The sequence below is a fragment of the Tarenaya hassleriana genome, unplaced genomic scaffold (assembly GCF_000463585.1).
Source record: "Tarenaya hassleriana unplaced genomic scaffold, ASM46358v1 Cleome3, whole genome shotgun sequence".
NCBI classification, from domain to species: Eukaryota; Viridiplantae; Streptophyta; class Magnoliopsida; order Brassicales; family Cleomaceae; genus Tarenaya; species Tarenaya hassleriana.
In genome coordinates, this window is record NW_010966177.1 from 8856055 (window position 1) to 8868983 (window position 12929).

The following is a 12929-nucleotide window of genomic DNA, read 5'->3' on the forward strand; positions in this document are numbered from 1 at the left end:
ATAAAAGATTTGTTATGTATATGTATATGGTTAATATATATATATACACAAAATATACTTGTATTTATACATATATATGTATACATATAAATATATAAAATACATATATTTAAATATATATATATATATATATATACTAATATATATATATATATATACATATTAGTATATATATATATATTAGTATATATATTTTTCAATTGATTTTTCAATTAAAATCCAAATTTCCAACTGATATCCGTTGGAATTCCGTTGAAATTTTTTTAAAAAATTTCTAAAAAAATTTTCAACCGACATCCGTTGGAATGTTTTCAAAAAAATTTCCAACCGACATCTATTGGAATTCCGTTGGAATTTTTTTTCCAACCAACTGATATCCGTTGGAATTCCGTTGAAATTTTTTTAAAAAATTTCTAAAAAAATTTTCAACCGACATCCGTTGGAATGTTTTCAAAAAAATTTCCAACCGACATCCATTGGAATTCCGTTGGAATTTTTTTTCCAACCAACATCCGTTGGAATTCCGTTAGAAATTTCCAACTGATTTTTCCAACGGATATCCGTTGAAAATTTTCAATGGATATCCGTTGGAAATACCGTTGGAAATTTTCAACCTAATTTTTCTATTGAATACGTTGAAAATTCCGTTAAAAATTTCCAACGGGCGATTCTAACGAATATCCGTTGAAAATTTTAACGGAATTTTAACGGAAATCATCGTTGAAACGCCGTTGAAACCCCGTTTAAAAATTTCCAACGGACAAATCTGTTAGAAAATTCGTTGGAATTCGATGATTTTTTTGTAGTGGAGGAATAGATGAGATAGGCGACGAATTGAGTCCTCTCGGCGAGGTAATCGAATGAAGGAGAAGGGCAATCGCTCATGCCAATGAATCCGTTGGAAGGACCACCGAAGGCGAAGGCGAACAAGTAGCAGAAAGAGGCCTCCGGCGGCGGCGTCCAGGGACGATGGTGAGCATGATGCCCATGGTTTCCAAAAGTATTATCCAAATTTTAAATGCCTTTCCACTTAGTTACATATTGGCAACAATTATTTGATCGTATTCAACCCAAAAATACAAATGGTTGGTCCAATATTCGAACCACAAGCAGTCCGTCTATAAACAGCTTAATATCAAAATCTATTAAGCATTTTAAAATATCGAAAATAGAATTGACTAATGCACGCAAGTCAAAAGTGTATTCGTCGGCACTATAATTATTTGAATATAAACCCAAATTAGCCCACCAAGTTTTATTAATATTTAACATAAGAAAAGAGGAGTGACGTTGAAAAGATAAATTATAATAAGATTCGGTCCACGAATTATAAGACAACCATATGCTTAAGATCGATTTCCGAGGAGGCATGTGCATATCCTCGGACTCTTTCCGTCGACAGTTATGTTTAATATTCACTTTATTTCCCGAAACTAAAACTTGATCGAAGTTTATATTCTTGATTTATGAGTTTTTTTTTTTATTTAATCAAAGTCAAAATCCACTTTTCATTCTTTACAAATTAGTCCTCCGACTATTTTCCTTTTGTGAAATCGCCATAATACTTCAATCCTTCCATCTGCGTCTAGGGGCTTATTTGGGATTATACAGAAAGTAGGGGGGAGTCAAATGGAAAATTTTGAGTGCATTTCTCAAAACCTCAAATACAGTTAATATAATCTCATTTTTCTCATAAGAAAGCTTTGTATAATTCTATTTTTAGGACAATTTTTTTTTAACTGTCACAAGAAAGCATTTTTTTTTTGTATAATTAATAATTCTATTTCACCTCCCTCGAAATATTTCCAATTGTTGCCATTAATCTTCGTTCTTCACTTCAACCGCGCATTCATTGATTTCCCTCCGTATCTAAGCTTCCGTTACAAGTTTTTCACCTTTTGTTTGAATTTTTGAAAATTTCAGGCTTTGATTCGCATTTATTTGCTTGGAGAATGTGGAGGTGTTTCGCACTTCAATCCCTGATTCTGCCTTACTTTTGCTGTGATCGCCTTCTTCTCTAATTCGAATTCTTTATGCTTTAATTACGCGTAGCTGGTTTGAGCTGGAAGCTTGAATTCATCAATCGAACTCGTTGGTTTTTCTCGCTGTCGATGCTTTCAATCATTTTGCGATTAGGGTTTCGGTTGTAAAAAGGATTGCTAATCTGAGTAAATGCATGAAAAATCACAGAAATAGAAGGTTTTGCAAGGTTGTCTGATTTTTGTTGAGTTGATATGTCGGGACCTGAATTCAACCCGGTTCCTGGAGAATTCGGAGTTACGTTCGTTCTCAAGGATTTTATCGCTGATCCTGTCTTATCTTATGGAAAGTGTTGTTGCCCCAAATTGTTTATGCGAATTTTATGTTTTTTTTTTATAGCAGGATCGAAGTTTTCTAGTCATTGATTATACTGCTTTTATCTGAGGAAGATCATGGTACTGGTAACTTTGCGGATTTATATTCGGCGGCTCGTGTTATGAGGGTATTCGGGCTTACGTTTGTGTTTTGATGGAGAGTTATTGTATTGTCCTCCACCGAATGAGAAATGGATCCAAGGGAAGAAGTTTTTGTAACGGACAGAGATAGGCAGGAAGGCATTTTGGTTGTTTGTCGTAAAGACGAAGTGAGAGGATACCTGAAGGTAGAGGATGATGTGGGTGACGGCAGAGGAAGTGTTGCTTATGGACCCAAAAATAAAGATGAATCGAGAACGCCGAGTAAGGATGAAATAGAACATGTACGTTACACATTGGGTACGAGTGAAAAAGAGAATGAAGGTGGGTCACCATGGAGAGATGAACTGAATCCAAGTGATGGGGAAGTCGAATGGAGTACTTCAGCGAAGGATGAGGAAAATGACTATCTGGAGACACATGGGAAGGAAGATGAAAGAGACACATCGAGTTCATGTGAAAAAGATGATCAACAAAATACATCGACAAAAAATGAAAGTTATTCCTTGGATGTAGGTGCAAAGGAAGATGAACATGATTGTTTGAACACGGATGGAGAAAAGGATGGATGGGATGCCTCCACAAAGAGGGACATCGAAGAACATAGATTGGATGCATTCGAATGTTTTGAGAAAGAAGTCGAGTGGAACTCTCTTAAGCAACACGAAGGGAAAGAATCAAATGATGCTTTGGAGAGGGTAAGAAGGGAAGAAGGAGGTACTCTGTTGTGGAGCGATGGAAAACAACGACACAGTTTTACATCAAGGGATAAAAAAGAAACTTACCCAGGTTTCCTGGAGAGGGACAATGAGGAAGATGACCCGAATGCTCTTAGGAGAGAGATTGAAGAAGTGAGAACACAAATGCCAAATTGTCAAACTGTAGAAAACGAATTCCATAACCTGAAGAGGGATGGAAGAGAAGAAGATTTGATTGTGAATGAAAACGAGGATGAGAACAGAGTATTTGAAAAGGATGGTGAGAATGATCCGAGTTTGAGTTTGAAGGACAAGGATGATGAACAAGTGAGTCCTAGGAATGAGACAAAAGTAAGTGAACAAAGTGTCAGAAAGCCGGAGACTCCAGTAGAAACTGGAGAGCAAATGATGCTTTGGAGAGGGTAAGAAGGGAAGAAGGAGGTACTCTGTTGTGGAGCGATGGAAAACAACGACACAGTTTTACATCAAGGGATAAAAAAGAAACTTACCCAGGTTTCCTGGAGAGGGACAATGAGGAAGATGACCCGAATGCTCTTAGGAGAGAGATTGAAGAAGTGAGAACACAAATGCCAAATTGTCAAACTGTAGAAAACGAATTCCATAACCTGAAGAGGGATGGAAGAGAAGAAGATTTGATTGTGAATGAAAACGAGGATGAGAACAGAGTATTTGAAAAGGATGGTGAGAATGATCCGAGTTTGAGTTTGAAGGACAAGGATGATGAACAAGTGAGTCCTAGGAATGAGACAAAAGTAAGTGAACAAAGTGTCAGAAAGCCGGAGACTCCAGTAGAAACTGGAGAGCAAGACCTGTCTTCATCTGTATCAGGCGCAGTTAGAGTAGCCCGAGGGGCATTTCAAAACATATACTTTTCTGGACCAGTCTTACCACAGCCACCCACGCTGATACACAGGCGCACCCAAAGTGAGACTGGGACCCCTGGACTCAGGCGCACAAACAGTTTCCAGAGATTGAAAACGCAGATGCAGAAGGCATGGCGTGGGGTCAGCAATCTGCGAGAGGATAGTAGGCCAAGTTTCAACCCTGAGGTACTAGCAGACCAGAAAAGACAGTGGTACCAGCTACACTCTTCCAAAGCTCTGGTACTCAATTTCTCTAGGTGTTCCTATCATATCTTTGCAACGAATATTTGGCTACGTAGTTCCGTTACCCATAATCTGCTTGCCAGAAGCTTGTTATCTTGTAGAAGCATGTAAGCTGATCAGTGTTTACTGTGTTATAACAATTCTAGGATCGAAAAAAATTTAAGGAGCCAACCTCACTTTTCGAACATTTTATCATCGTCGGGCTTCGTCCTGAAACAAATTTGGAGGCGGTGGAGCAGGCATTCCATAGAAGGAAGAAATGGGAGATGGAGATGTCAAGGTACGAAGTGGCAGATTACAAAATTCTCCGTCACCGTGGGCCTCAACTACCTATACTGGAGCCTCAGGTTTGTGAAGTTGTGTACTTTTCTTCAAGTGCGCTGAGTTTTTTGTTTGTGATGCTCTACTTCCTGCATGGTACTTACAAATGGCATGAACCCAGATCCTTTCTTATTGCAATGTTTCATTACTCTGTTTAATGCATTTCTGCTTGTTTATGTTACTTGTACATCTCGGTTGCTTCTTGGCAGTTTTTCTCTTTTTTCGGCTTTAATTTTCATTTTGGATGTGCAGATCCTTTTTAGATATCCCCCTGGAAAACTAATGGCTATGCGTCCAAAGGATCTAGCAACTTTCTGTTTTCCTGGTGGTGTCAAGGTACGGCACATATGTTCCTTCCCTTTATATTTTTTTAAATGATTGCCTATATAAGTATCAGTGTTCAATTGTTAGGACCCATCTCAGTTTAACCACCAAACATTTACCGGGAACTGACCCATATTCTGGAAAAGAAAGCATTTGGAGGCATCGGGATACCTGTCACTGCACATAGCATATCTGATGGGTTCTTCTATGCTTTCTGTTTTAAGTAAGAAACTGTTAAAACATAGTTTTTGTTATTAGGCACGGCTCTTGGAGAGGACACCATCGCTAAGTGATCTAAACGAGCTTGTGTATGGACAGGTACTCGAAATTATTTCTGAATTGAATCTCTGTTTGAGCTTCCATACGGACAGTAGATTAATCAACTTGTGGTTTTACTTATTAGGATTATTTTCTGCTTCCTGCAGGAACATCTAGGGACAGATGATTCGTCATTTATATTTTCATTCAAGGTACTTCTCTTTCTCTTTAGGCTCCTGCAGTTTTAATATACCAGACATGAACTAGTCAAGTTACGTTTTTTGCATGACGACACATATATTGTTTGTGATCAGGTGGCAAATGATTCAACCCTCTATGGCGTTTGCTTGCATGTCTCCGAGATTGTTCAAAGGCCACCTGGTGTATTAAGTACTTCATCACCCTTGCATTCACGTGGAGCAGGCAGTCGTTTTTTGGTTTCTGCACCTCGATGCTATTGCTTGCTAACCCGAGTTCCTTTTTTCGAATTACACTTTGAGATGTTAAACAGGTCATTAAAACCCTTATAATTGGCTTTGCCTTTCATTTAATAGAGGCCAAGAAATTTGAATTTCTGGTACGCGTTTGCTGATGCAGTATGATTGCACAGGAGCGTCTGAAGCGGATAACTGACTTTGTTAGTGAGATGTCCATTGCTGCTTCATGTTGCACTCCATCACCTTCCAGGCCAAAGCATCAGGCCAATGGAAATGCCGATTCACCTGTCAGAAATCCCAATGATTGGATGGATTCTGCCATACCAGTTGACAGTGTCATAGCACTCACGGCTGCTGCAGCGGGATTTATATCTGATGATGACATTGCAGTGTCTTCTCAGAAGATAGTTGAACCTTGGTCTCCTGACAGTGTCACTAATGGTTCTTCGGATGCAATTCATGCCAAGGAAATAGAAAGAGATGGGAGAAAGGGTTCTCAATGTTATGATGATAATTCCTCTGAAGCTTCTGAGACCCGCTTGGATATTCCCGAGAAAATGTACAAAGACTCTGAAAATGGTCACACTTCTCCAGAGGTTAAATTGTCTGATTCTAGGATCCAGCCCATGGAGGGTATTGTAAGCGCTGATTCCATGTTCAGGTAGATTAACACAAGTTATCTCAGGCACAATCTTGATCTATCAACTCCCTTTTTCTCAAAGTTTTCCTGTTCTCTGCCGTCGTTTACTGTTTATTTTTTTGTCAACTAATATTCTGATTTTTTTCTTATAACTTCAATAATACCTTGTTATATGTGGCAGTTCAGTTAGAAGCGTGTTGTCGGATGAGGTTGATGATGGCGGTTTATCCAACAGTGAAAATGATTTTGGAGATGACTTAATAATGGAATGGGCTAGGGTAAGGAGATCAATTTATGTTTTATCGTCTATTGCTTTCTAATATCCTGGTCATGCCCGTATAACTTTGCACGGCTTCTCCCCTTGATAGGACCACAAAAATGATTCACTGCAAATAGTTTGTGGCTACCATTCACTGGCAGTGCCTTCACGAGGAGATAAAATTCTTTTCCAGCCTCTAGATCATTTACAGGCGATCGAGTACATGCGTCCCTCTGTTTCAAGCCTTGGACTGTCAGAAGAGTATCTTGATTCCTTTGATGCTGCAGAGGTATATTTCTTGTTGGGGTGCTCTCCTTTTGTGATATTTCTACATATTTATCTCTGCTAAGCCTTTCTTTTGTTGCTCTCTGTTGAAGGTAAACGCAAGGTTGGCAGCTGTCGAAGAGGCCCTGGCTCTCTCAACGTGGACAACGGCAACAATTTGTCGTGTCCTTTCTCTTGAAACTGTAATGTCCCTTCACTCCATCCTTTTCTTTGTTCCGGTTTGGTGTTGGAATATAAATCCCAATACAATACTGCAAATTTTCTGGCACTGGCTATCCTGGTCTTTTATGTTTCCCGAGTTCTTGATTTTTCTGCAGTACGAAACAATTTAATGGGTCTTGTGTTTTTTGGCCACTTTTAGATCATGGTACTGCTTGCTGGAGTATTATTAGAGAAGCAAGTTGTTGTAGCCTGCCCAAATCTGGTTAGTTAGTCTTTCCTCTTATTGTCCTCGGTCGAAGCTTCTGCACAATTCTCTTCTTTACATCCTAACTCTTATTATATGAAGAAACATAAGCTGTATAGATAAACAGAAAACAAAGAATAGCAGGATTTATAAACGTAATATAAATTAAAGTAGATGGTATTGCCAATTCAGTCTCTAGCTGATTCCATTGCCTTTTTTTGTTTGCAATGGACTTGAAGTATAGCAGTATATTTGGGGCTTGTGAATCTAATCATCTGGGAGAACTGGATCTGAACTTTCACAGTAGTTCTTGATTGTTGCAGGGTGTATTGTCAGCTACTGTATTATCTCTCGTCCCATTGATTCAGCCATTTCAGTGGCAGAGTTTATTGCTTCCAGTAAGCTGCTCGTTCCTCGTGAATTAAAGAGCATTAGGCTTGGTCATGAGTCACGACTTTTATATATGAACTTCAGGTTCTACCGGGAAGGATGTTTGATTTTCTCGAGGCACCTGTCCCTTTCCTTGTGAGTTTATTGTACAGCTCTCATTCCTTTAATTTTTTCCTCTTGTTTCACTACTTTTGGAGTGCCTCATGCATCTTATATCAATCGATGAGAACCCCATCTATACTAGGTTTATTGCTTCTCATTGTAAGGAGATAGATTTTTGAGCCATCTAACCTAACTCGTACTTAGTTGACAAGGGACCGTGATATATGCTAATGAATGCAAGCTTATAAGGACGTTGCCTGCCAATAACTCGTGCTAAATATCTGTGAAGAGATAAAACTCAATGACTAAATGTTTTCTTCAAATCGATATTTTTTGTTGTACTTGGCAGGTTGGTGTACACAGCAATTCTGCTGATGCGAAGAACAAGACGTCTAATCTTATTTTAGTTGATGTTCTCAACGATCAGGTCAGTTGGCACTTCAGAAAACCATTTTCCAAGATCCAAATTGACCATCAACGGCCTCAATGCATGTAACTGCGTCTCGTCAGGTGAAAACATGTGATTTGCCTGCATTGCCTCGGTGTAGAGAACTCATGGCTCAGCTGAGTCCAATTCATGCCACACTAGCACATCAAAGCTCGTTTGCCAGAAGGAACCCGGTGAATAAATGCAATGAAGTGCAGGTATACAGTGTATAACCCCGAATTCCTGTGTCTAGTTTTTTTTTCTTCTGGGACACTCATATTTTAAATGACCATTCCCAGGACGAAGCGGCGAAGAAGCTTTTAACAGTGATGAGGCAATACATGGAATCTCTATGTTCAGACTTGCGGTCTCATACAATAACCAGTGTTCAATCTAACTCTGACAGGGTACTTAGTGACACACTTCAAAAAGAACAACAACTACTTGTTTGCTTTGTGTCCTCACATCTCTCTCTTTAAGTTCAAGGACAACAAAAAGAGCTCTCTCTCTCTCTCTCTCTATATATATATATATATATATATATTGATCGTCTCATTTTTTTTCTCTTTCAGGTATCTTTACTTCTCAAAGACAGCTTCATCGATTCATTTCCATGTAGAGACAGGCCGTTCATTAAGGTTAAAACACCGCTTTATAACGCATATCCAGTGGTAGATAAACATGTGAAGAGATTGGACTCGTCAAAATCCTTAAAAAAAAGCTCTAAACGTTTTTTTTTTTTTGTGGTCGGAATTTTGCAGATGTTCGTAGACACGCAACTGTTTAGCGTACTGTCAGATTCTCGTTTGTCAAGCTTCGAGAATGGACATGTCTAACGATACACATACACACCTGTAGAAGGAAGACTCGTATCCATCCATCTATACACCGAAGAGAAGGAACTCAAAAACTGGTGAAAGCCGAGGAGGAAAGGGGTAACAACTACTTTTTACCGTTGGAAATTACCCCCACAAGCTAACGCAGGTTTTGTCCACTATTAAAGAATATTAGGGTTGTTAGAATATTAGTTTGTTGAGCTTGTTAGTATTTTTTATTTTGTATTTTATATTTTATTTTTACTATTTGATCTTTCTATATAAATATTTTGTACCCCTTTTACTATGAATGAGAATCAGAAAATTATTCTAAAAAAACTCTTCTTTCTTTCTTATTCAAAATCCTCTTCTTCTTTCTGTTGTTGTAAATTCAATAGAATAATGTTTCTTTAAATTTAAAAAACTAAAATTGTACGCACCGGAATGCCCATTATTGTGTTTTGTGAGCCACAGCTTTGAATCTTACGGGTTTTGAAATTGCATTGGGGGGCTTATGTGGTTAAATTCCGTGCTCTTGTTCACCGGAATCGGCGAAAATGGGAATCGTTTTCCTCCGCGGAGGAAGAGAGCAATATATGTAAAGGTCCATCTTTAACGAGACTTGGGCTTACTATAAAGCCCATTAAGGCCCATCCATACTCGTTTCCATCTCCATGAACGCGGGTTCATCAGAAATACCCTTAAAATACTACTTGTACTTCAGAAGATACAGTCCTCTAGGAAAAAATCTGACTACTTTAAATATACCTCTCTAAATATACAATACTCATTTTACCTTTTTTTAATTAATTAAAAAATCATTTAGTTTTCCAAAATGCAGCTTTTGTTTCCCTCTCCTACAAATTCCGTTCTCTCTCCTCTGAAATTTATTTTCTCTCTCCACCAAAATTTGCTTTCTCTCTCCTCCGATTTTCTCTCTTCTCCATGTAGCCCATGTGACTTATGTATTTGACCGTGTGGTCACAGAGTCACATGGTCACATGGTCACATGGGTCACAATGAGTCATACGGATCACAAATCTATGTTCTTTATACGGGCCATTATCAAAAATACTCTTTTTTTGATATTTCGACTTCAAGGCATACACTTCTCAATCTGTGATTCTGTGATCCATGTGACCAAAAATTTAATTTTGGTCACATTGGTCATAACGTTGAATTTATAATATTTTTAATCAAATTATTAGTAAGATATACAAAGTATGAACATAATGAATAAGTGTAATCATGATGTTTGTAAAATAACTTCTATCAAGTATGAAATACATTTTCCATGAGTACGATATCTTTGCATTAGCACGATGTTTAATAAGACTGATTTTTTTGCACTAGTACCATGTTTAAACCTTGAACAGACAGAAACAGATTTGCACTGTGTGACTCATGTGACTCTCATATGACCCATGTGACCCGAAGACATTTTTGCACTATGTAACCCATGTGACTCGTGACTCAATCACACTAAAAAACACAGTCGAATCTCAGTTTTAACGTTTCAAGATAGTTTATATGGAGTTTTATAATGACAATATGATGTTTACAAGTTAAATTCGTTAATTTAGTTATGAGTTGTTTGAACATTAGTGCAAATTATTTCAAAGTGTTCTTAAAACATTAGTATCACCTATGGAGTACATTTCTATAAGTGATTTGGATTTGAAAATTGAAACAACGATGATTTTAAAATTGTTATTAATATTAAAATCAAAGATTAATCATTGTATATCCATTCATACACAACAATGATTTTAAAATTGTTACTAATATTAAAATCAAAGATGAATCATTATATATCCATTTATAGTGACTAATTCGATAAAGTCGAACATTGTGATCCATGTGTCCTGACGTTGTTTTTTGGGAACATGCGGGACCTACTGATACGTGTGTATCGAGTCTAGAATTTATAACCCGATTCACAACTCACCGCAAGGATACGGATCGTCGTAACACGGGGTCGAACACAAGGACCGGTTGCTAAATCCAAATCTAGATCGAAAATAGATCAAAGCAAGCAAGCAAGTGGAAGTGATGGTGGAAATAAGTGGAATCAATGGAAAATAAAATAAGAAAGCAAATAAAAACAAGTGACCTATCAAACAAGGATGACTACGGGCGTCGGGATCGTATTCGCGTGTATGGGTATTTACTAAGCATGCATGAATAACGATTATGACTTGTATTCGGGAATCATCAAGCAACAAAGATAGAGAATTCACCTCTCGGTCTACTAACTCCCTACCTACAGAGTAACTCGTCAATCTCTCGATCTATTCAAGTTAACCCTAGGTGCATAAAGAACGCTATCATCAACCCTAGATCGATTAAACCATATCTCTATGTGAATAATACGATCTATCCTATTGATTTTGATCCGAAACAAACCCATATCTCTATGTAGTTCAGAATCCAAGATAATTGATCAAGGGGTTAGCAAACATCAATCCAATAAAAACGCAAATCAATAGAACCGAAATAAATCAAAACCGAAATCCAAGTTAGGGTTCAAACATACCCAAAACACATACGAATCCCTAACCCATAGTCATGGATCTACTCAAGGTTCATGGAAAATAATAGAAAGAACAGAGAAAAAGAGATAAAAGAAGGGATAGAAAAGCTCATGTCGATGTCTAATCTTCACGATCGAATCCTCCTTCTTCTTCCCGAAATCCCGTGAACTTCTATTCTTCGCTCCCCAAAAGCTCTCCAAAATCTGTATCTAGGTATTCTCTGAGGTTCTCCCCTCTACTAGGACGTGGCTAGGGCTTTTTATAACCCTAGGGTGGCTCCCAAGAGTCCTAATCCCATTCCAATGCTGAAAATCGCGAAACAGGGTTTTAGACTATAGACTTAGGAAAGTTTTTACCCTTTTGCATATCACTTTGCATTAGTTGCATTTACACGTTTTCTTTCTTTTCATATAGATGGGCTTTTGTTAGGTTTGCATGATTGCATTTGACATATAGATTTAGGTTCATATAGGTTCACGTGCATACCTCGAAAACCCGTTTTGAAGCATCATCGCGAGAGATCAAAAGCAAAACATCCATCCAATACTAGTTTCCCGAGAATCGTACTCAAACCGGTCTACTATGATCTTCCTACCAAAGACTACTCTACCTAGCCATGGGATTTTTATTGCCACCTAGAACCCATTAGAATCTCTACAACACACCAAGCCTATTTCTGAACCTATCCTTAGCTCAACTTAGCCTATTCGATCTTAGTTCTATTCTGTACCTGGATTTTTACCTTTTTGTAGAATTTCTTTAATGAACGCTAGCACCTCGGGTTTCTAGGACGTTGAAGTTGAAGGACATCATTTTCTCTCTTTCTTTTCTCTTCTCTCTGTTTTTTTATATTATTTTTTTTTCTTTTGATGCGATATCCGACCCACAACTTAGACCTGAACCATCAATCGATGCACTCATGTCCTCGAACGATTTTCGTTGACGAGATTCCGACAGCGGAGTGTCGAGATGCTTTATTTTCCCAAGGCAATTGTTGAACTAGATTTCATCGACCTGCAAGACTCGGAAAAGGTTCTACAAGAAACATATAACCTGGATATAGTCGTTTCAACTCCGTAGGTTCCAAATAGCAATCCTATCCCACAAACTATATATAGAAAGTCTGGAGAACTATCAATTCAACACGGTTCAACCACGCTCTACAAAGTCACTAGATCATCAAGATATTTCTACTCTATCATCCCAAAAATCTTCCAAATGATGTTCAAAACGGGTTTTCGAGGTATGCACGTGAACCTATATGAACCCAGACTTAAACCTTTGCTCGTCCTCGAGTAAAGAACGAAGGAATAAAATCTGCAAAACAGGGAATGACGAACATCAAATAGCATCATCGCAAGAGATCAAAAGCAAAACATCCATCCAATACTAGTTTCCCGAGAATCGTACTCAAACCGGTCTACTATGATCTTTCTACCAAAGACTAATCTAC

General features: G+C 38.0%; 1 protein-coding gene across 8 annotated transcripts; it reads left to right on the forward strand.

Moving 5' to 3' along the window:
* Positions 1-1794: 1794 nt before the first annotated feature.
* On the forward strand, positions 1795-9251 carry LOC104820065. Of its 8 annotated transcripts, none has more exons than XM_010550424.2 (20): positions 1796-2276; positions 2383-3151; positions 3574-4275; positions 4425-4625; positions 4852-4935; positions 5182-5241; positions 5349-5393; positions 5496-5692; positions 5779-6279; positions 6440-6536; positions 6627-6806; positions 6895-6984; positions 7164-7226; positions 7532-7606; positions 7683-7733; positions 8050-8127; positions 8211-8345; positions 8427-8534; positions 8700-8765; positions 8889-9251. In XM_010550424.2, the coding sequence occupies exons 2-20, from the start codon at positions 2546-2548 to the stop codon at positions 8961-8963; spliced, it is 3414 nt and encodes a 1137-aa protein (XP_010548726.1). In that variant the 5' UTR covers positions 1796-2276; positions 2383-2545; the 3' UTR covers positions 8964-9251. The 8 variants fall into 8 exon arrangements, with proteins under 8 accessions (XP_010548732.1, XP_010548733.1, XP_010548726.1 ...); XM_010550426.2 differs by having other exon boundaries at positions 1796-2001; positions 2380-3151; XM_010550427.2 differs by having other exon boundaries at positions 1796-2001.
* Positions 9252-12929: the final 3678 nt, after the last annotated feature.

What these genes read in the sequence shown, in the direction of transcription:
- LOC104820065 (XM_010550422.2), top strand. Translation starts at nt 2,546, where the DNA reads ATGGATCCAAGGGAAGAAGTTTTTGTAACGGACAGAGATAGGCAGGAA. An exon ending in AGGCACCTGTCCCTTTCCTT is followed by an intron (nt 7,734 to 8,049) that starts GTGAGTTTATTG and finishes TGTACTTGGCAG; the next exon opens with GTTGGTGTACACAGCAATTC. An exon ending in ATAAATGCAATGAAGTGCAG is followed by an intron (nt 8,346 to 8,426) that starts GTATACAGTGTA and finishes GACCATTCCCAG; the next exon opens with GACGAAGCGGCGAAGAAGCT.